Raw genomic sequence first — 23,812 nt, 5'->3', positions numbered from 1 at the left:
CAGTTGTCAATACTAAGTCTTAGGAAAAATGCCCAAAAACTAAAATTCTTATATATTGCTGGTGGAAGTATAAAACAGTGTAAACACTTGGTAAAAATTTTTGGCAGTTTCTAATAAAAAATAAATGTATACATATTCAATCGCAGTTACATGTCCAGGTATTTAGGCAATAGAAATGAATCCATAGATTCACAAAAAGACTTGAACTGAAATATTTAGAGCTTTACTTTTCATAAGGGATCAAACCAAAAAACCCAAATATCTTCAAGAGGAGAATGGATAAACAAATTATGGCAAATTCATCGAGTGGAACACTACATGGTGATACAAAGCACAAACTATTGCTGCACTACAATGGGATGTAAATAAAAATACGTTAGTAAAAGAAGCCTTTATGAGTATACATTATATAATCCCAGTTATATGAAGTTCAAAAACAGACAAATCTACAGTGATAGATATCAGAACAGTGGTTGAGATGGGGTGATGGTAGATTTGATAGATATTGACTGGAAAAACGCATAAAAGAATTTTCTTGGGTGACGGAAAATTTTTTTGATCCTGGTCTGGTTAATGGTCACCTAAGTATATATATTTGTTAAAATTCAGGAGCTGTTCACTTAAATTGCATACACTTTAGACAATCTAAATTATCTAAATTATGTTATCAAAGTTATCTAAATTATATGTAACTAAAGTACCATCAGGACATAAATGAAAAGTAAGCCACCATTGTCCTGGCCAGGTAGCTCAGCTGGTTACAGCATCATTCCCAACATGCCAAATTTGTGTATGGGATCCCTGGCCAATGCACATGCAAGAGTCAACCAAGGAATGCATAAAGACGTGAAACAAGAAATCAGTGTTTCTCTTTCTCTCTGTTCTTCTCTCTCTAAAACCAATAACTAAAAAATAAAATTAAAAATTAAACCATCATTTACAAGGGTAATCTTCATTAGTTAAAAATAGGTCTGTCTAAATTAAAAATATTTACTTGTAAATATCTCCATAAGCACTTATTCAGGGCTTATGTGTCTGTATTTTATTTGCAAGATATAAAGTTGTCAACAGACTAAGAAATTTCTGGCATTTACTCTCATATTTACTTTGGAACCAGAAGAGCATGTTCCCTTTGTTAGATTTCACTTTTACTTTCATTTTTGGATTCCTGAGTAGACTCTTTAATTAAAAATTTTGAAAATCAACAGTGCAATAGCATTAGGCTGGAAGTTGTTACCATTTATTTTTTATTTGAAGTTTCTTCCAGAAAAAGAATTTTTTAGCATGATTACCCTCAAGGGAAAAATACTTTAAAGATGATTACTTTATAATAAGATATTGACAATGAACCGCTGTTAAAAGTTATCAAAATTCCAAACCAGGAATTGAGTGAAAAACCCTCTCACACACTTATACCTTACTTACACACTGACAGTAGAAGAAAACTGGAGAACTAGAGGTAGTAATGGGCCTATGTGTCTACCTTGTCACTTTTCTCAAACATTTTCTCCTTCATTTTTTCTGTCTCTTAAATAGTATTTGGAGAGAAAATATATTAATGAATATTCAAAGGATTAGAGAAGGAAATGTTACACTATTAAAAATTTGGGTCCAGTTTTAGAATAAAGTAGTCCCAAGTGGATAGATTGACTCCATTTTTGTAAATCAGCAATGATTTACTGAGCACCTACTATTTGCCCTGCTAGTACTAGCATACTTCAGTGAACAATATATACAGTCCTTGCTCATATGCAACTTAGAATTGTTACAGGTAAACAAATAATTGTACTTTAAAAAAATCAGCAATTAGAGTTGTGTAAAATGTTGCAAAGAAGACATAGTGATCCACTCCAAGCCCTGACAGGTCTGATCACAACAATCATTATTATTACTTTTTAAATACTTCATTTATTTATTTTTAGAGAGGGGAAGGGAGGGAGAAAGGGAGGGAGAGAAGCATCAATGTGTGGTTGCCTCTTGCATGCCCCCTACTGGGGCCCTAGCCTGCGACCCAGGCATGTGCCCTGACTGGGAATCAAACTGATGACCCTTTGTTTCACAGGCCCGTGCTCAATCCACTGAGCTACACCAGTCATTATTAATTCACAACAATCATTATTAATTGGAAGAACTTGGGAATCTTAGTTCAGGATTTCTTAGGCCATCACTTTTAAACTGGGATAAATGTTCTCTTGGATGAACGTACCAACTCTTTACAAAAAATTTAGCAATGTGTAAGTGGTAACTCAAATAGGTTTCAGAGAATTAACAATCTGATGTAGTATTTCATAAGTCATTTTTCCACATGTAGGTTTCCCTAAAGTTGATCTGTCTGAAAACAAGAGTTATGGTTCCCAGCTTTCTTCTGTCTTCTCACCAATGTTTTCACAATGGTTCTCTCCTAAAAAAATACCAGCTCATCTCTCACCTATTTTGGATTTTAAAATGGGTGTAAAATTTTCCTGGACAATTAGAAATATTCATTGTTAGTGTTGAGAAAATGAATGACTCTAATATGTGGGTATAGAGTTGCCAGGTAAAATATAGGACACCCAGTTAAATTTGAATTTCACATAATCAATAAATAATGTATTCAGTGAATAATGAGTTACATGGTTTGTTGTTTGTCTCAAATTTAAATTTAACTAAGGGCCTTGTATTTTAATTTGCTAAGTTTGGCAACCCAACACGGGGAGCAAAAGTCTGTAGTTTCCAACTCACAGATTTAAACTAACTTGAGCTGTCTACTGATAACTAATTACATTTTTAGATTAAAGATTAGTAAATGACTTTTGGACTATAAAGCAAAGGTTCAAAAAACTGTGAGAAGATTGATATAATAACAGATATAATCTTCTGGGCCTATCTACTTACTCGTGTAAAAAAATTTTCAACACTTACAATCTTTAGAAATGAGGAAAAGGAACTGAATCTATGTGAACCCTATCTCATTCCAATAATAGGTAATATTACACATACTTGAATAAATTGTTAAAATATAACCTGCAACCCCATTAAGATTACATTTGTAATAGAATTTTACTTATCTTTAGTAATTATCAACATTTATAAAAACTTATTTCAACAACTGTGTAATAAGAATCAAAAGTAATATAAATGATAATGCAATCAATGAGAAACTTTTTTTTAATACTTAGAGGCTTAGATCACAGGAAAAAATTTAAATTTTAATTTACACATACATTATTTCAGAAATATGTGCCAGAGTCATCATAAAGTTGTCTGTTTTGAGTATATATATTGAAATTCTGTGAGGGAAGTACAACGTTCAAGTACCAGAGGTCCTAATTTGGTCTAATTTCTCAATTGGACCAAAAAGTAAAAATTATCAGAAAGGTTTCACCAAGTTTCATGAGTTTTTAAAAATATGTAGCTAAGGGAGATGGACTATTTCCAGTCAAGATGACCAGTGATTACCTTCCCTGCATAGGTTATCACTCTTTCCTCTGACCCACGAATAGTGAAGCAGAGCTTAGCCTTTCAGTAAATGTCTCGCGGATATACTGAGGTTTAGAAATAATCGCGCTTTTAGGGGCATGGAAATCCCCGAGTGAGTGATTAAGGGGAAGTGTCTGTGGTTTTTACCGCTGGAGTTCCCCTAAGTCCTAAGAGGAAAGCACCAACCACTGGGAGGGGTTTAGGACACCAGCAGTGCTGGGTGTGTAGGTGGGGGAGGGGAGAGCGAGGTGAAATATTAACAGGCAGCGGTACTCTAACCCTTACGGACTAGCCCAGCCGAAACGCCCGGGCGACAGCTGCCCTCGAGAAGACTTGGCAGTCAGGTCCTGCTAGCGCACATTAGCCTTGGGGCAGCAGGTGGGTGACAGGGCTACTGTGAGGCTGGGTGCTCACGCGCGAGCGCGCGTAACCCTCCTCGGCCTCCAGCCCACGTGGGAGACGGTGGGCTCAGAGGCACGCGGGGACAGCGGGACAGCGGCAGAGGACAAAGGGGGGTGGGCGCGGTCAGAAGCACCGTAGCAGGGCCCAGAGGCCCGCTCCAGGCCAGCTCTCCAGCGCACGGGAGAGTGGAGAAAGACTGCCAGCCAGCGCTCTTTCCCCTTTGCTGTCAACCCGCCCGGTGGCTCTGGGGGCGGACCTCAGGGTTCTAGGGCGCTTGCGATGCAGGCAGCCCCGCGCAGCCTTTGCGGACACTCATTTTCTGTCCGCCTTCCTGCCGGATGCTCGGTTCTATTTTACTTTGGGGGTAAGCCAGTGGACTGGGGAAGCTTTGATACTTGTTTTAATTTGCTTGCCAAGAGGTATCACCAGGTCTTTGAGGGTGCCAAATAAGCTCCAGAATTTGGCCTAAAGCAGAGCTTTGCATGATAAGAACTCAGTAAAATATTTAATGAATAAATGGAGGAATGTTGCTAAGTGGTAGCACAAAGATAGGCAATTTTTGATAATTTTCCTGGTGATCAGTATCAGAATTCTTTAGTACTCTTAATTAGTAAAGAGCTGGAGGCGTTTGTCAGATGCTAAAGTAACTATCAATAATACTAACTTAGTTTGCTATTATTTATTGCTAACATTAGGCTTGCTAATACCTAGTACTCCCCACAAAGATTTTACAGGTGTTCTCACAATCTTAAGAAGCAGTTACTATAGTTAGCTCTATTAGTGATGGGGAAACTCAGGCTCAGGGAAATCTATTTGCCCAAGGTTACACACCCTAGAGCCGGGAGACTGAATGGTACCGGGAGCCCAAGGGGTCTGACTCCAAAGCCTGGTGCTAAACCATCACTATGCAGACCTTGTGGTCATTAATATAAAACTGACGTCCTTAATACCATGCAGATGAGGGTATTGTGGTCATGGGGGGTGCAGCCAAGTTTGCTGACATTTACTTCTTCAACAAAAAGTCTGAGTGTCTTCATTACAATACCAGGCTGGGTGGATATTGTGTTTGGCAGGGCTGGTACATTGTTGAAATATAGTTGTGATCTGAAGGAGTTCACAGTCTAGAGGGAGGCAGGAAAAAAAAAAGGGAAACATCCTCTAATGTCAAAGACATGGATATGCTAAGTGCCCAAGAGGGCAGAGACACCCAACAGCCCTGGGCTCGGGGAGGTTGCCCACGGGAAATTATAAGAGTAAAAAGAGAAGGGATTGGGGACTTGAGCCAAACTGTGAAGGAAGCACAAGGAAAGAGGAATTCCAATAGAGTGGTGTCAGAAATCCAAGACAGCAGAGCATTTTTAAGAGAAAAGAGACTCCAGTATCAGACAAAAATTTCCATGGGTTTTGGCAAAGAAGCTCTTGGTTTTATTAATATTGAGATTAGTTTAAGTAGTGCTGGCTACGGGCAATTGTAGTGGGAGATCTTAACTGTAGAAACCTGTTCAATTCACTTGGCTGTGAAAAGAAAGTGAGATACAGGATAGTTGCTAGAGTGGAAAGTGGGGTTCAAAAAGGATATTTTTTGGGTTTGTTTTTATCTGAGAGCTGGGACAGACTTAAGCATGCTTGTTATATTGAAGGAAAAGAGAAGCAGAGAGTAAGAGCTGAACAGATGAGGAGGATGTGGTTAGGAGCATGATCTCTGATGTAGTGGGAGAGGAGGCACCTGTACAGAGGCAAGTGTTATCTGAGGTAGCAAGTAAGTTGTGAGCGAAAGGCATGGATTTGAGAATGTCAGAGAATAACTGCTCACTGATGTCTCTTTTCTTCGTGAAGCAGAAGGCAAAGCCATCTACTGAAAGCAAGATGCGGAGCAGTGGAGGAGCAATTTGAGGAAGGAATTGAAAGTTTAGAGGCGCTGGGTAGGGCAGTGGGATAGGGAGCTGACTAGGGATGAGTCGAATTGTTGGGGAGGATGAAGGGCCAGCCAAGGGGATGCCTGAAGTCGGGCAGGTCCCAGTCTGCAGGGTCCCAGACCTCCCCTAGCAGCTTTCCGAAGTCTAGGTATCGGAAATGATTAAGACAGAGATTGAATTGATCCAGAGTTGGCATCTTGGCATATTTCTGTATACTTCTTTTAGAACCATTGTCTAAATATCCACAAACACATGCCTTGTTTCCACACCAAAGCTTCTTTAGGGTAAAGTGTGGAAGTTTGCAGTCTCAAATGCATAGGGGCCAGGTAGGCGATACAAATGAACAAAACTGTGGGCGTCTCTTTTAAACAAAAACACACTTTATTTACATACGTAACATGTAGGAATATTCTTCCTTTCCACAAGGAAATATGGTGCTCTCATTGTTCTCTAAACATGTGTTCTTCTTGGTCTACCTTTCATTTTTGTTACTTTTGATAGATATAGGCATTAGAACAGTTTCACTTTCCTCATAATTCTACTGTAAGAAAATCAATAGTGGCAGCTCAGTGACAAATAGCAGCTGACAGTGAGTCTCCGTATCAGGGAGTCAGAGTCCGCTGCCAACCGGAAAGCATGTACCTACCTAAAAGGTACAGTCGCTGCTCAGAGCTGGCTGGTGTGGCCGTAGGAACACAGGTCCAGCATGGCCAGATTTTTCAAGAGATTAGATAGAATCTAGAATGTCAGGGGAAAACCCTTACTTTTTAATTAATTAAAACTTATACAAATACTGTGGTTCAAAAATGTACTTATTTGGAAAACTGGTGAAATTCACATAAGGCATGCAGACTAATTAGAAGCATTGTATCAATGTTAATTTCCTGGTTCCTATTAATGATACTGTGGTTATGTAGGATGTTAACTTTGGGGATGTTGAGTGCACAGACATGGGAACTGTTATTTTTGTAAGGTTTCTCTAAGTATAAATTAATTTCAAAATAAAACAGTTTAAAAACAGTAAAATACAGTCCAGTTTTGTGCAAGCCAGACCCAGAACCCCTGCTGGCCCCAGTTTGGGCTCTCTGGCTTTCCCCAGCGTTTCCTGGCCTCTGCAGGGCCTAGCACAGCACCTCGCACCCAGTGCACAGGCAGTCGATACTAGTGCTCTATTTTGGAGAAAATGTTTTTAAAGAAATCATTGTGTTTTTTCTATGAATTATTTGACTTAAAACTGTCTCTTTTTTAAAACAGGTTTTACAAAGGAAGTGAACTGCTCTACTTCTAGAGTTTTTCCAGTTTTTTCTATAAATCAAAACAGCTCAGAATGGAGGCCTAAAACCCTTAAAGGGACTTAGTCTAATCTCTGGGAGGTAGTTTTGTGCATGAATAAACAAATTAAGTAGTTAACGACAATTTGTAGCATCTAAAGAATGTTATACCTTTAAAAATATGATATAGTTATGAGGTATAACTATAAAGTAATATTGAGTTTGATTTTGAATTTGACTGGAGAAGTGATTGTACTTGGGACACACTGTTGAAGCACTATTCAAAATTGGCTGGGCAGTCTCCCACTGGCTGCTGTGTAGAATAGAAAAAAGTACTTGTGTTTGTTAAAGATTTAAAAATGAATGACAGTTATCTAGAACAAAAAGTTTATATTCAACCTCCTGCTAAATTACAGAAATATGCAAATGAGAACTTTGACTTCTACAATGACAAAAAATGTCAAGAACAAAAATTTTTAATAGGTACAACAAATTTAGAGAAAGTAGGAAAGATGAACGTGATGATTGGTGAAGAAATTATGTAACCATGATAAAACTATTGCTATTTTAAAAGTCTAAAATTTAGTTTGTTCAAATGGGCTATTATCTCTGAGAATGGTACGAATAAAAATGATGGCTAGATGGTTACATTTTGGTGAAGGAACAAACTCATTCAGAAAGAGAACTGATACAGAGACAATACTAAACACCAAAAAGTTTTTTTTATAACAATGGTGTAAAATTTTTGACCAGTGAAAGGAAAGCTGAAATTAGACATAATAACTCACCTTTGAGATATGTTTCTTTTGCCACCTGGAAATAAAGCTTTCAAGTCTACAGCAGAAAATCCCAGCATCAAGGAAGGAAGGAAGGAAGGAAGGAAGGAAGAAGGAAGGAAGGAAGGAAGGAGGGAGGGAGGGAGGGAGGGAGGGAAAGGAAAAGAAAGGAAGGTAGAAAAATCCCAACATCCGCAGGCCAGGAAACCATGTTCGTTAGTCACTGCTAGAAAAACCATGATGACTTGTTGATTGGTCATTGCTGATACTATTGATTCAGAACCCATTCACTAAAAGCTAGTCATAATTGAGATATTCTAAATTGTTAGAAGGTCTTTCTTCAAAAAGAGTAGATTGTGACAAAATAAATTTATTATTTTATATCTTGATGAATTCTAGCTCCAGGTATGCTATCTGTGATATAATTTCCAACCAAAGCCACATTTGTACCATTGCTTATCCAAGCTAGCCTATGGACTCGGCACTCTTGACTTTTGACTGTTTTAAAAATAAAGCCACTACCAGAGTAGAAGATTTGATATTGGCTCTCAACAGCATAAAGCTGAGTTTAAAAGACCTGTTGAGCAAATGCATTCATCTCTGATAATTTATTTAAAATAAAACATCTAATTTGCTAAGATTTGATGGTATCATTATTATAAAGCAACCCAGTTCCTATATATGGGAAATAATTATTATTTATTAAATCTTAAACAAGGCCTTAACATATATCTGTCAGTTCTGTCACTACTTAAGCTCTATCTGGAAGAAAATTTTAGATTGATTTGTTCTCCCTATTAAAATGATTGTAGGAAAAAAATTACTTAATTTGAGCAAGACTTGGGATATACTATATTTCATTGAATCTAAAATGTCATCAATTATAAAGTATATTATTTTATATACCTCCAAGAAATAAAAATGCTGCTAATTAAATGATATTTAAATTGTCCTTTTAAATATCATAAAGATACCTCTCGATACCAGAGATATTAAAACATGCATCGTACAATCAGTGAACTATGGTAATGTATTCTTGTCCTCTTAATACTTTCTTTTCCTGGCTATCAAATTTCACAATTAAAATAAGGCAAAATAAACATAGTCTGAATATTTTTTCTGCAGAGTAATTAAGTATAGAGCATAACTTTCCATCATGAAAGCAAGCCAGCTGAGTCAGACATTTTATCTTTAGGCTGGCTGAATGTCACTGAAGCCTTCTAGTGGAGAAGTTGACCCACCTGTGGAATACCTGACACTAAATGGCATCTCGATGACCTAAAGCACTCTACACTTTTATGAAGGGTTTTAATTTCATCACAAGGTACTGTGTAGCATCACGTTTACATTGTATGATTATACAAAGGTGCTCTTCATACATAATTGTCCCTTAAGATGTATCAGTACAGGACTTCAATCTTGTTGTGCTGAAACCAAAAAGAACAGATTTCCCATTCTAGGTGTTCCACCTAGTACTAAAATTAACAAAAATCAAAAGTCATGCACAAAACTACCTCCCTAGAGAAAGGCTAGTCCCTTTTCCTCCCCATCCATTTCTTCATGAACATAGTAGAAGACAGCAAATTCTTATCAAATCTGATGAAAAACGCCAACATGTTTGAATTGAAATACGACTTTTCATGTGAACTATTCCGAATGTCTACGTATTCGACTTTCCCCACTGCCGTTCCTGTGTCGGAAAGGAGTCTTGCTCGTGCTGGTTTTTATTATACTGGTGTGAATGACAAGGTCAAATGTTTCTGTTGCGGCCTGATGCTGGATAACTGGAAACAAGGAGACAACCCTATTGAGAAGCATAAAAAGTTGTATCCTAGCTGTAGCTTTGTTCAGAAACTAAATTCAGGTAACATTTCGGGAGCCGCCTTTCAGTTTAATTTGCCTTTTTCAGTAACAAATTCTACACATTTATTACTTCCAAGTTCAGAAAACATTGGTTATTTCAGTGGCTCTTATTCAAGCTTTCCCTCAAGTCCTGTAAACTCCGAAGCAAATCAAGATCTTTCTGCCTTGAGAAGTCCCAACTATTGCCTAATGAATACTGAAAACGCCAGATTACTTACTTTCCAGATGTGGCCATTGGCCTGCCCATCACCAACAGATCTGGCAAAAGCAGGCTTTTACTACATAGGACCTGGAGACAGAGTGGCTTGCTTTGCCTGTGGTGGAAAATTGAGCAACTGGGAACCAAATGATGATGCTATGACAGAACACCTGAGACATTTCCCCAAATGCCCATTTTTGGAAAGTCAGCCTCAAGATGCTTCAAGATACAGTATTTCTAATCTGAGCATGCAGACACAGGCAGCCCGTTTTAGAACATACAGTAACTGGCCCGCTAGTGTTCCGGTTCATCCTCAGCAGCTTGCAAGTGCTGGTTTTTATTACATGGGTAAGACACTTAATCTAATAATAATTAAAAAATTCAACATGTTTTATACATTTTAGTGGGAAAATTATATGTATTTATAAGTTTTGGTCCGAAATTAATTTTAGGTTACAATGATGATGTCAAATGCTTTTGTTGTGATGGTGGACTGAGGTGTTGGGAACCTGGAGATGACCCATGGGTGGAACATGCCAAGTGGTTTCCAAGGTAATTGTTTTGATATTCTTTTTGCAAATGGGTTGATTGTCATGAGATAGGTTATATATGTGTACTTTATAATCAGCTGTTACTTTCTTCTTTGTTTCAAAAACATATTTGTGAATTAATTTAGGATGGATGGATAGATTACTTAGAAAAATAATTACTCAAAAGATTTTGATGAAAATTTAAGACAAAGAAAAAATAGGTTTAGGATCTTTTGTGTAATTAGTATATATTTTAAAATAATATACACTTATTATAAAACCAAAATCACATGTTGGAGACAAGTACAGAGACAAAAAAATTAAAATGTCCAGAACTCACAAGCTAAAGATGACTAGTTACCATTTTGGTGAGCATCCCTCTAGAATCTCTTTATGCATATGTACATACATAGATGAATGTATATAATTTTACTACATGAATTAGATATTGTGGATACTGTTTTGAAGCTGTTTTTCAGTCAACATATCTGCATATATTTCTATTTCATTCAACATTCAATATTAATTGATACAACTATCAACAACTGAATCTAAAAAACAAAAACAAACTAATAAAACAACTAGAACAAGAACAGAATGACAGAAATGGAGATCACATGGAGGGTTATCAGTAGGAAGGGAGAGAGGGAAGAATGGGAGAAAATGTATAGAGATTTAGAAGCATAACTGGTAGGTACAGAATAGGGGAATGTAAAGAACAGTATAGGCGATGGAGAAGCCAAAGAGCCTACATGCACATGAACTAAGTGGCGGGGATTGCTGGAGGGAAGGGGGAACCGGGTGGAGAGGGGCAAAGGGGAAAAATGGGGACAACTGTAATAGTGCAATAAATAAAATATACTTTAAACAAATAATATTAATTGATCTATTGCCAGGTATTGTTCCAAGTGCTTAAAATACTCAGTGGGACAAAACCAAGACTTCTGGTTTCATAAGCTGATTTTATAGCAGGATAGGGCAGACAATATAAACATAATGAGTAAGTTATGTAACATGTTGGAAGATAATAAGTACTATCAATAAAAAGAAAAAAAAAGAGAGCAGGGTAGGGGAGATCAGAAGCACCAAGCAGGTTGTAATATTAAATAGGGCAATTAAGGTAAATATAGACCCATCTGTTTTGATCACTACATAGCCTTTTATTGTCATGTCTTACACTTTTGATTATTCCATACTTGTTTAGAGTTCCCCCTTTTTAAAATCAAAATCAGGTGGCCTATAATTTTTTTCATGGTCAAAAGTTGTAGTGTTTTTAATGTTGATTACTAACCTTAGTATCCTAACTTCTTTTTCATATATATATGTGTGTGTGTGTTTAAATATAATACTGCAGCTTCATTTATAGCAACTTAGTACCTCCCAAATATTTCAGATTTCAAAAATTATAAAGAACATTTTACAAAAGTGTTTTAAAAAGTATTGCTAACTTTCCATTCTGGTAATTTTATGAATAGATAAAAACAATGGTAAATTTGCTTTGCTATTATCATGAATTCATTTTGTACTTAAATTTGACAGTGGATGTGTATTATCTAGGAAATGTCAAACTTGTGAATATCTACTTATTAGAAAATGTGTTCAGCTTCTTCATTCTTTCCCCCTTGTATATTTTCATCTTTTCAACATAAAAAGCTTATTTATCAACAGTATCAATAATGAAATAACTTTCTACCTGTCTCTTTGGCTCTGTTCTTAATGTTCAGAGTGTTTTTAGGAATATTAGCATAGTCGAAGAGAGCAGCTAGGAGCTCTGAGTGGAGGTAGCCTAACTCATCCACCACAGACGGAGAGCGTGTGACTCACATCCTCTTCAGCCTTGGCGGGTTGCCGTTATAGCCGTTCTCTGGCTCACGTCATCTTGCCTTTGACTTCAGCATCTCTTACCACTTCCCATGTGCTAAATGAATAATCAAGTAGTTATATGTATATTATGTTATTTTAAAATATGACCAGTCCACAAATGGCCAGATTAAAATAACTCCCCAAACTTAATTTTGTTGACATTTTAGGTGTGAGTACTTGATACGAGTTAAAGGACAAGAGTTCATCAGCCGAATTCAAGCCAGTTACCCTCATCTGCTTGAACAGGTAGAGACTTTATTTTTTTTTAAACTTTGGTTAACAACAGATAAATTATTTTCTGGTATTTACAGAGAGTAGCATTTTACTTCAAAGGCAAGAGTTGCTTTAAAAATTCATTTTTGTTTTTACAATACTAAGCATGATTTAGATGCTAAACTTAAATTTGACTGTGGATGTATATTATCTAGGAAATGTCAAACTTGTGAATATCTACTTATTAGAAAATGTGTTCAGCTTCCTCATTCTTTCCTCATTTCATTAAAGTAAATTTTAGAAAGTACTATTAGGATAAAAACAGATCCAGAATTTAAAACCTCATGAAAAATAATATTTCTCTTAAATATTTTTCTAATAAAGTCACAATAAAATTATTTGAGGAAAAATTGGATGGGATAGTAGAATTGTAATGGTTTATTATATTAATTTTCCTTAAAAAGATTTGAGAAGGAGAATTGCATTGCTCTTTCTAATCTTCCTGGAAAAGCAAATAAGAACTTATATAGTAGCTTGGGGATCAAACACTTTCTAGCTGTAGTAAATGGAACTTTAAATGTCCAACTTATCCCAGAGAATGAACCGGGAAATATAAGCTCTTTGGGATGAAAGGCAAACAATAGTTGTGTCATCACTGAACTGATCACTGAAAAGGTCTAGCCCTTCTCCTGCCTTAATGCAAACAGAATTTATTTGCTAATATACACATACACATACATGAAGAAACTCTATCAGTTTATGGCTTAGGAAATTGCTGTTATATATAAATAAAATAGTGCTTTTGACATGAAAAATTGTATTGTCCACAAGCAAGTCAGTTTGCAATAAGTTCAATAAAATACACCTCTTGATTCATTTTATTTTTTGCAATGGATGGGATAAGATTTATATTTTAATTTTTATACCTTATTTTCCCCTGTAGCTGTTATCTACTTCAGACAATCCAGAAGATGAAAATGCAGAGTCACCAAGTACGTGGAATGATAATTGCTGCATTTAAATAGAGCCACTTGGTACTGTTCAGATTGATGTTTGATAATAGTTATAATATACATTTGTTATGATTTATAATTTAAAGTGCTTTTTCAAATACATTAAGTGGGTATTTCTCAAGCTTTTGGGCATATTATAATTGCCTAAGGAACTTTAAAGGATATTACAGATTTCTGGTCTCTATTGCAAACTTACTGGATTGAATCATAGTATCAAAGGGTGGTGCTGGAGCATCTGTTATTCTGAGAACTATGTACATCCAGTCTTAACTCTTGCTCTCAGACCATTTGGAAACACATGCAGTATGACTTTTGATTGCTCACATATCATTTCTGTGAAATGGAGAGGGTAAAGATATTATTCCTGTTTTTAAATAGTGACCCTGAGGCTCAGTGAGGTTAAGTGATCTGTCCATCACCTTAAAAGAGGTGATAGAGCCAATATTTGAACAAGCTCTTTTACTCTATTATCTAGTATTCAATTCAATTCAATAAATATTTATTATGTATCTGCTACTCTGAGGATAGAATAGAGAACAGGATAGAAGACATGTATCCAACAGAACAGATCAGTCCCCCAGGACTCATCCTTTTGAGCGACCAAGAAATAGCCAATCTATCAGATGCACAGTTCAAAACACTGGTGATCAGAAAGCTCACAGAATTGGTTGATTTTGGGTGCAAATTAGATGAAAAGATGCAGGTTACCATAAAAGAGATGCAGGAAGATACGCGGAGGAGAGCCAATAGTGAAAGGAAGGAATCTGAGTCTCAAAACAATACAGTGGACCAGAAGGAAGATAGAATCAACCAAGCAGGAAAGCATGATGAAATAAGAATTCAAAAAATCGAGGAAAAGCTTAAGAGCATCCAGAACACCTTTAAACGTTCCAACATCCGAATTATAGGGGTACCAGAACAGGAAGGAGAAAAGCAACAGATTGAAAATGTATTTGAACAAATAATAAAGGAGAACTTCCCCAATCTGGCAAAGGGAACAGTCCTCCAAGAAATCCAAGAAGCTCAGAGAGCCCCAAAGAAGTTGGACCTAAGAAGAAACACACCAAGGCACATCATAATTACATTAGCCAAGGTAAAAACGAAGGAGAGAATCCTAGAAGCAGCAAGAGATAAGGGGACAGTAACCTACAAAGGAGTTCCCATCAGACTGTCAGCTGATTTCTCCAAAGAGACCTTACAGGCAAGAAGGGGCTGGAAAGAAATATTCCAAGTCATGAAAGACAAGGACCTACATCCCAGATTGCTCTATCCAGCAAAGCTCTCATTTAGAATGGAAGGGAAGATAAAGTGCTTCTCAGATAAGGTCAAGTTAAAGGAGTTCATCATCACCAAGCCCTTATTTTATGAAATGCTAAAGGGACTTATCTAAGAAAAGAAGATAAAGAAAAAACATGTATAATAAAAGGACAGCAAACTCACAATTATGAACAACCACACCTAAAGCAAAACCAAAAGAAACTAAGTAAACAACTAGAACAGGAACAGAACCACAGAAATGGAGGGCACATGGAGGGCTAGCAGCAGGGGGGGTGGGAGGAGGAGAGGGGGGAAAAGGTATAGAGAATAAGTAGCATAGAATGTAGGTTGAAAATAGATAGGGGGAGGGCAAGAATAGTACGGGAAATGTAGAAGCTAAAGAACTCATAAGAATGACACATGGACATGAACTAAAGGGGGGGAACGTGGGTGGGAGAGGGGGTACAGGGTGGAGGGGAGAGAAGGGGGGAAATGGGACAACTGTAATAGCATAATCAATAAAATACATTTAAAAAAAGAATAGAGAACAGGATAAACATAACCCCTGTTCTCATGACCTAACTGGTGAAGGGATACAGACCAATACAAAGACAGGAGAGAGGGATATGGTGGGAAAGTTCTGTGCTATAAGAGTGGATGAAGGACAATTAATCCAGACTTGGAAGATCAGAAAAAGCTTCAGATTACAGGAGGTATTTGTCTTATTACAGAATCAAAGGGAAGAGTAGCAGTTAACCAAGAGACAAAGGGAGGAAAATGCAGAAAGATCAGCATATGAAAGACTTAAGTGACAAAAGAGAACAGACACACTTGAAGGACTAAACAAGATTCTGTATGGCCAGATGTAGGATTTGCACACAGATAAATGAATGAATCAGGTCAGCAGTAAGAGCAGTCTGAACTGCAGGCAGAATCTGTGACTTCTGAACTGAGTGCAGAGTATGGATGAACAAGTGGTGAGAGACAAGAATGAGGATGTGGGGGGGGGGGGGGCTTTGCCCGCAGGGCCGTCCCAGCTACCACGGATGAGAATAAATCTACCAAGACATGATCTGCTTGGGGAGGAAAGGTGGCCAATCTCTCAAAAGAGAAGGGCCAGGAGCCTTTTCCTCAATAAGCTTTTATTGAGTTCAGTTTTCACAGGAATACAGGTAAAGATCATCAATCATTGTCAGGCAGTAAGGATCAAATAATAGATAGCATACAAAGAACTACGAGAGCTTATTCTGAGTCAGGGTCAGTTAGCTGAAGGGCTATAAAACTTTGGGAAACAAATGTATTTCATGCTCAGACCCTTATCAGAAAATTGAGAGCATTCTTAGCAAAGCAGTTTTCACAGGATTTTATGTATTCTTTCTTAGGCCTGATCACCCAGGGAACCCACCCTTTCCAGCATAGGACTGCACAGACCTCTGTCATTGTTTCAGGTTTAAGTCAGGCAGGGGAAGTAAGGCAGCCAAGAGATTAGGGGGCTTCTGGCAGACAGAATGAGGACTTAGGCTATGTCAAAGCCGAGGGGTGAGGGTCCATCACCCCCTTTTCCTATAGTCCCCCAAGTCCTTCCCTGGGGGCCCCTTTGTGATTGTGACTGTCTTAGATCATCCCTCCCTTGAGGAATCTTACCCATCATTGGCTAACTGGTCAGGCTTAGGGCCAAGCAGGGTGAAGTAAAGGGGACAGAGGTGGCACCCCAGCCAGGGAGATAAGCTTTGTCTCTTTAGTGGCTTATGGTCCCAATGTCTCTCACTCAGCCTTAGTCATGGGGGGGTTATAGCTCCTGAAACCAGGCAGGGCAGTTCCCAACAAGGATGTAAACCAAGTCAAGATAATGTATGAGATTTTACAAGCCACAATCGAATATTATCCTGAGAACAATGGAATTGTTGATGAATTTAAGAGTGTGACACAAGCAGATTTAGTATTTGAAAAGTCAACGGTTGCAATGTTGAGAATGAACTAGATGGGAGCAATACTGAAAGAGGCCATTGCAGTAATGAAGGTGCATGAGGACAATGGTCTCTTTTGAAAATATGTGAAATATACTTGATTTAGAAAGTTCATTTTTTCATTCAACACGGGAAAAAAGAACTTCTGTTCTGCTGGGAGTGATCTCCGACATTCCATTTCTTTCTCCCACTCATAGTTACGCCAGATAATGCATATTTTGTATCTGAACACAATATTCTATATTCTTATTCTAGTAACTGAACATGTATATCATTATTGTAAATAAATTTTATTTTTATTTTTGATTTTAGAGAGAGGGGAAGGGAGGGATAAAGAGAGGGAGAGAAATATCAATGTGAGAGAGCACCCTCACTGGGGACCAAACCTGCAACCCAGGCATGTGCCCTGACTGGGAATTACACTGGCAACCTTTCGTTTTCCAGGGTGAAACCCAACCAATTGAGCCACACTGGCCAGGCTCATTATTTTAAATTTAACAAAGTTTATATAAAATAGTGCCTGTTTGGGGGACTTTATGCTTTTGATATTATAATAACTTTCCATTTAAAAAATACACAGATTATCCCAATATATGTTAAATTCTTTGTTCCACACAGTTATTCATTATGGACCAGGAGAAAATCGTTCAGAAGATGCGGTCATGATGAATACACCTGTGGTTAAAGCTGCCTTGGAAATGGGCTTCAGTAGAAGGCTGGTCAAACAGACAGTTCAGAGTAAAATCCTAACAACTGGAGAGAACTACAAAGTCATCAGTGATCTTGTATTAGATTTACTTAATGCTGAAGATGAAATAAGGGAAGAAGAGAAAGAAAGAGCAACTGAGGAAGAAGAATCAGGTACACATATTTATTAGTGCAGTCTCTATTTCTATAAGAATTTGGTGTCATTGTATATAAGTTACTGAAAATATCATCAATTCAATCAAATTTTTCTTATGTTCAGTATTCTGAATTTGAGTTCTGAAAAATTTCTTCACATTAAAATATATTTGAATTGCTTAATAAATTGAAAATGTACATATTGAATGAAAGCATTTTTCCTGCTTTTTCTTACTTTATAATTTTACTCTGGGTAACTGACTATGTATGTAATTAGTCATGGCATATTTTTTGACCCCAGGCTAGTTGCTCACTCCCATTTGCTGTAAGTTGGGGTGGGATCAGGGACAATTATTAATTTTAATATTAGCCTAACAGTAGGTCTTAACCTGTAGCTATGAATTCGTATAAAAATTATGATTAAGTCTCTCACCTGCCCACCCAAGAGCCAAGTTTCCCTTCCTATTGTCCCCCTAGTATTTAGGGGAGTCCTAGGATACCATTTCACATTCTCTCAAGACAACCACCCATGTCCTTCCATATGAGCTTTGTCTGCTACTCTATTGCCTTTACCATGTTGCCTTTCACAAAAACTCTGTTCCTCAGAGCATGTCCAGTTTCATCTGGTTGCTCTGATTACTCTCGTTACTGTGGCCTAGAGAGAGAAAAATGATCTCCCCTTTGCCATCTTTCTCCAGCATGGACTAGATCTGAGAGTCCTTTCAACACAGCTAAAAACAGACTGCAACTTTTAACACACTCTTCCTGGAGATTCAGGGATAACAGAAGCATACTAGAGCATAAATGGCAATTGACAACTGTAACTATGTAGCCTCTCTTGGTGCCTCTAAGTCCATCCTCATGAATCCCTCTTCCTGGCTTCTGGTTCATCTCTGCGTAGCTCTGGCCAGTTTACACAAATGACTAGGAAAGTCCCAAGCATGTTTTCCCATATCAAAGCCTAGGTCCCCAAATATCCACTAAGCCCAGAAGGAGAAAAGAGGTTACCCCTTATCCTTGTCCAAGGCCATCTGGGATCTATTTCTTCCTAGATTGACAGTGAGATTGTCCACTCCATTCCTAAATAAACCTACACTGCCCACGAAGGTGGCTTTATCTTCTGGCCAAGCCAAGCAAATGTATCAGTATTTACAGCATTACATAGTACATATAGTACATTATAATACATATAGTAATACAGTATTATATATTTATCAAAGTGTGAATTATTCAGTCCTACATACCACCAATTCAGCCGCAAACTCATCCAAGTTCACCTTTGCCCATCCTACTCAAGTTCTCTTTTTCACTGTGGAGTGAAAACCAGACTGCAAGTCCTTCCTGTAGTCTTCTTAGGCTGGGCCATTGCTCATCAGTAAACAATTGCTCAAAGAAAGAACACCCATCTCCACAAGTATTTATAGACCCATGAAGCCTAAAGTTATCCAGTTATAAAATATTTATATTTCCTCCCAAGAAAATCAACAAAGTCTCCAGATATAACCCCAAGTCAACAATACACAATAATTTGCATTGTCAAAAAGATCCCTTAGCTTCTCAGCTCAGCATTATATCCATACTACCTAACACAGTGTCTGCACTCAAGAATATTTTTTGAATGAGTGAATGAAAATATTTCCATTTAAGTTACTGATTATTTTATAGTTTCCCAAGAACAATGGGTGAGTAATGAACAATGGGTCGTTTATTGACAGGTGTGTAAATAAAGAGGCAATTAAGGATATTTTTCCAGAATAAAAGAATGATATGCTTCAAAGGTATTTTCACCTCTTATTAACCAGAGTACAGTCTATGACTAGGAAATGAGACATTTTTCCACTGCCTCTAGCAATCCAATTTTAGAAATCTTAAAAATTTAAGAGAATTCATTAATTAGGTTAAGTAAAATATAATTAAAAAATTAGTCTTAGGTTGAAAAACTAATATACTTCAACATCAACTATAAATTCTAGTTTAATTTTTTAACATACCATTATTTCTCTAACACAGGTAATTTAACAGAATAAGTTCTAATTATTCTCCCACTTTGGTTATTACTTCTTTGTTCCCATTGCTCTTCAAATCACTCAGGCTTGGTCGTCCATTTGTTCGACATGTGTTTATGGAGCATTGACCTTGTGCTGGATGCTTTTCTAGGTCCTGGTCCTCTTCTCTGCTATTCTCAGACTTTCACTTCTCTTCAAAATGCGTGTCTCTAATCTTGACTTTTTGACCAAGCCCCATATTTTATTCTTCATTAATTGGTTCTATTTTTGTGTCCTATTACTTGCCAAATTCAATGTTTCTAAAAATCTAAAAAATCATCTCTCCCAAATAATTCTCCACTAGACAATCCAACTTCTGTCATTAGTTATTTAATAGAAATAGCTTTATGGATCATGGTAAAACTACATGATAACTAAATAACTATTAGAGTCATAGGTCATTTTCCAAAGAGATAATAAAATTTCAGAGTTTCAAAATAGGAAACATTTTACCAATAAATACCAAATCTAGATCTGAAAGGAGGGTAAAAAGCTCCTAAAGGACAGGAATGTGTCGCTGACAAGTAGGATTTAGTTTTCACAATGCTATTAGTGTCTTTCCCCTTTTATTATAAAATAGTCAGGTAATGGCAATATCATGTCTAATTTGGGGAAATATTAATAATTAAAATTGCATCTTAAAATGGAATTTTAAAGGAATTTTATAGGCATATGATAATTTAAGAAAAAATGTTTTATCATTTTAATTTTCCTGATTTTACTTTTTCCCAGTTTGACCAGATTGAATCAAAATTTTAATTTTATTAGGTCCTAAATTTTATTTGGTTAAAGGCTTAGCAGTATTGCCAAATGGTTAAGAGCACGGATTATGATGCCACACTGTGTTGGTTTGACTTTTGCTAGTTGTGTGTCCTCTAGTAGTTTACTTGCCACACTGTTTTCTTATTTGTTGCATTAAGATACTAGTATCTTCCTGGCTGTTGTAGCTCAGTGGATTGAGCGTGGGCTTCGAACCAAAGTGTTGCAGGTTTGATTCCCAGTTAGGGTACATACCTGGGTTGCAGGCCATGACCCCCAGCAACTGCACATTGATGTTTCTCTCTCTCTTTCTCCCTCCTTTCCCTCTCTAAAAATAAATAAATAAAATCTTAAAAAAAAGATACTAGGATCTACACTAGAGGGCTGTCATGAAGATGAAATGAGTAAATACACATACAGTGCTTACCCCAGTTCTCAATGTTAGTCCTTATTATAAGTAGCATTGTTATCAGGCACAAGGGATCAGCTACCCTCAAACCTAGCAATCAACTTCAATGTGTTATTATGAGTTATGATTGTTTTTCATTCAGTTGTATGTGTAGGCCTGGAAGGAAGTTTGTGAGCAGAGATTGAACATGTCTGTGTTTGCTTTCTTTTTTATAAAGATGATCTATCATGTATCCGGAAAAATAGAATGGCACTTTTTCAACATTTGACTTGTGTGCTTCCAATCTTGGATAGTCTACTAATTGCCAGAGTGATTAATGAACAAGAACATGAAGTTATTAAACAGAAAACACAGACATATTTGCAAGCAAGAGAACTGATTGATACTATTATAGTAAAAGGAAATTTTGCAGCCACCATATTCAGAAAGTCTCTACAAGAAATTGACCCCGTGTTATACAAGCGTTTATTTGGTGAGTGCTAGAAAATTAGTTTTGAGAACTTTCTAGGTCAATTAAAAATATGCTGTTATTGATAACTTGTGATTATTGAAGAAATCCTATTTAATTTATAAACTATTAACTGCACAAAACACTTTCATTGCCTTGACATTATGACAGTTATTTATACTATTTGGCCAAAGTCTAAACTGTTGATTTAAAAATATACTCTGTGGATGGTGGGCTGGGCAGAGAGGGCAAAGGGGAAAAATTGGGACAACTGTAATAGAATAACAATAAAAAAATAAAAATATGTACTCTGTGACTAAATATTATTTGCCATAGTAATGCTTTTTTCTTTTTCTCCCTTAGTGCAACAGGACATCAAGTATATTCCCACAGAAAATATTTCAGGTAAAATAGCATTAATGATTTAAACCGGTAGAAAACATTATTTTTATTTTCTTGGCTTTTCATTGAAGGAGAAGCAGCAAACTGCCTTTTATTAAAAACGTGTTTCTCTTCTTAGATTTACCAATGGAAGAACAATTGAGGAGACTGCAAGAAGAAAGAACATGTAAAGTGTGTATGGACAAAGAAGTGTCCATAGTGTTTATTCCCTGTGGTCATCTAGCAGTATGCAAAGATTGCGCCCCTTCTCTAAGAAAATGTCCTATTTGTAGAGGTACAATCAAGGGTACAGTTCGTACATTTCTTTCATGAAGGTGATCCAAAATTTTAGAATTAATGGATTAAATATATTGTAATTTTAACTTTTATACTAATTTTGTTTCCATAATTTTTCAAATTCATTTAGAAGTCAGAAAATTTTGTTTTACACACATATATTTATATTAATGTATAGTTAAAACATAGGAACATATTTCAGATAGCAAGAGAATAATAAGCTTTTGTTCTTGTGAACAAAAAATAGGGACAGCACTACAATACTAAATCAAAATTTCAGCACCATTGATATTGTAAGTGATGTAAAGTTTAAGATTTTTAAGTTAACCTTTTAGAAGTTTAAATATTTTGGAGTTATATTAAGAACCAAGAACATGGATCTTCTGCCTTTTTTGATTGGTGTCCTATACATGGAAGGTCTTGATATTTGTTGAATGACTATTTATGAAAATGGTGTTTTTTGTAAAGAATTCTGTAAGGAACATTTTGATAAAGCAATCAGAATTACTCTTGTTCTTAATATTTTTATTTCTGTGACATTGGATCATTTAGTCACTCCCAGGCTCCTCCTTCCTTACCATCTTAAGTCCTCTTCCATATTGGACAACCGTTTAGATCCCTTTCTTCAAGATGCTTCATCATTTATACTTATAAAGCACAGGGGCTGGCCATACCTGCTTTTAATCTATGGGATTCAATGGGATGTCTGAGATGAAATCAAACAATCCTCTCAGTGTTTGTTTCTTCATCTGTTCGTTTCTTCTATTGATAATTTTGGAAAGCCTCATGCCAACCCTATCCATTGGGGAAAGTCCCTACTTTTATCTCTCACCACTTTGGTGTTAATTCTGGGGCTTAGAAAGTATACTGGGTAGCAGCCCTTGGAACCAACAGCTCTTTCTGGTAAATAAATTTGTTCTATACTGTCAGTGCAGCAAAACTTCCTCCTATGCATTACTTTTTTGGTACCACATCCAATTCATAATTCTCTATTCTTGTCTCCTATACTGCTATTAGGGCTTTAAAATCAGAAGTAACAGTGTAATGGGAAATACTTGGGGACACAAGCATAGGTCAATTATCTAAACCACTTCTAGACATTTGCTAGGGTTTTACAGAGAAAGATTAGGAACCAAGATATGGGGAGAGAATCCATATCCTCATTCTGACACTGGGAGACTATTTCTTTGGGATGTCACTGGTTTTGCCCCTATGCTAAAAGGCTCAGTTGGTTAGCCACATACTCACCTCATGGTCCTTCTGGGGTACAAGGCTGAACTAGTTGTAATATTGCTTAGGTGATTTATAACTCAGCTATAGGGTAAATATTCAGATAGAACATGCCTTTCTGCAATGTCTATTTTTATCTGGTTCTTACTGCATAGTACACACAATATCTGAACTTTTCTATCTTCATTGTAAAACTTTTGTTTATTTCTCACTTTAGTAATTTATAACTAACATAATCAACTTATTTATTCAAATGTTTTGTTATTTTTCTAAGTATTAATTAAATGGTAATTTTGTTTTGGAAAAAATAAATCACTGTAGATAACACTGGTAGCTCTATTTGCTGATACATCAGCTACTGTTTTGGGGTGCTTGATGTGCATTAATTCATTTGATTCTCTCTAACTTTACTCCCCATCCAACCTGGCCTTCAGTTCCCAGAATCAAGTAGATAATTTAAACCTCAATATACAATATATAATAAGTGTTTTAATTCAGAATGTTACAGCAGGCTTAATTTCATACTTAGGCCATGCAGTATTATAACTTCCACCCCCTCTTTTTATTCATTTCCTTATATTACTTGATAATAGCTGTTAAGCTCCTTTGTGGCCACAGGCAATGTCACTCAACCGTATTCACCTCCTTGTAACATCTTGCACATCATAGCA

At 36.7% G+C, this 23,812-nt stretch overlaps 1 protein-coding gene across 2 annotated transcripts; it reads left to right on the top strand.

The window, feature by feature from the left end:
* Positions 1-3,732: 3,732 nt before the first annotated feature.
* Positions 3,733-22,419, top strand: BIRC3 (baculoviral IAP repeat containing 3). 2 transcript variants are annotated; one of them, XM_045818107.1, is made up of 9 exons: positions 3,733-3,837; positions 9,020-10,234; positions 10,339-10,438; positions 12,447-12,525; positions 13,436-13,484; positions 17,348-17,590; positions 21,003-21,257; positions 21,597-21,638; positions 21,754-22,419. In XM_045818107.1, the coding sequence occupies exons 2-9, from the start codon at positions 9,385-9,387 to the stop codon at positions 21,945-21,947; spliced, it is 1,812 nt and encodes a 603-aa protein (XP_045674063.1). In that variant the 5' UTR covers positions 3,733-3,837; positions 9,020-9,384; the 3' UTR covers positions 21,948-22,419. The 2 variants fall into 2 exon arrangements, with proteins under 2 accessions (XP_045674063.1, XP_045674062.1); XM_045818106.1 differs by lacking the exon at positions 3,733-3,837 and having other exon boundaries at positions 7,965-10,234.
* The last annotated feature ends 1,393 nt before the right edge of the window (positions 22,420-23,812 follow it).

Source organism: Phyllostomus hastatus, unplaced genomic scaffold (assembly GCF_019186645.2).
Source record: "Phyllostomus hastatus isolate PE091 unplaced genomic scaffold, TTU_PhHast_1.1 phas_scaffold_317, whole genome shotgun sequence".
Classification (NCBI taxonomy): Eukaryota; Metazoa; Chordata; class Mammalia; order Chiroptera; family Phyllostomidae; genus Phyllostomus; species Phyllostomus hastatus.
Note: the sequence above shows the minus strand (reverse complement) of the source record. Positions and strands in the feature narration are given on the sequence as shown.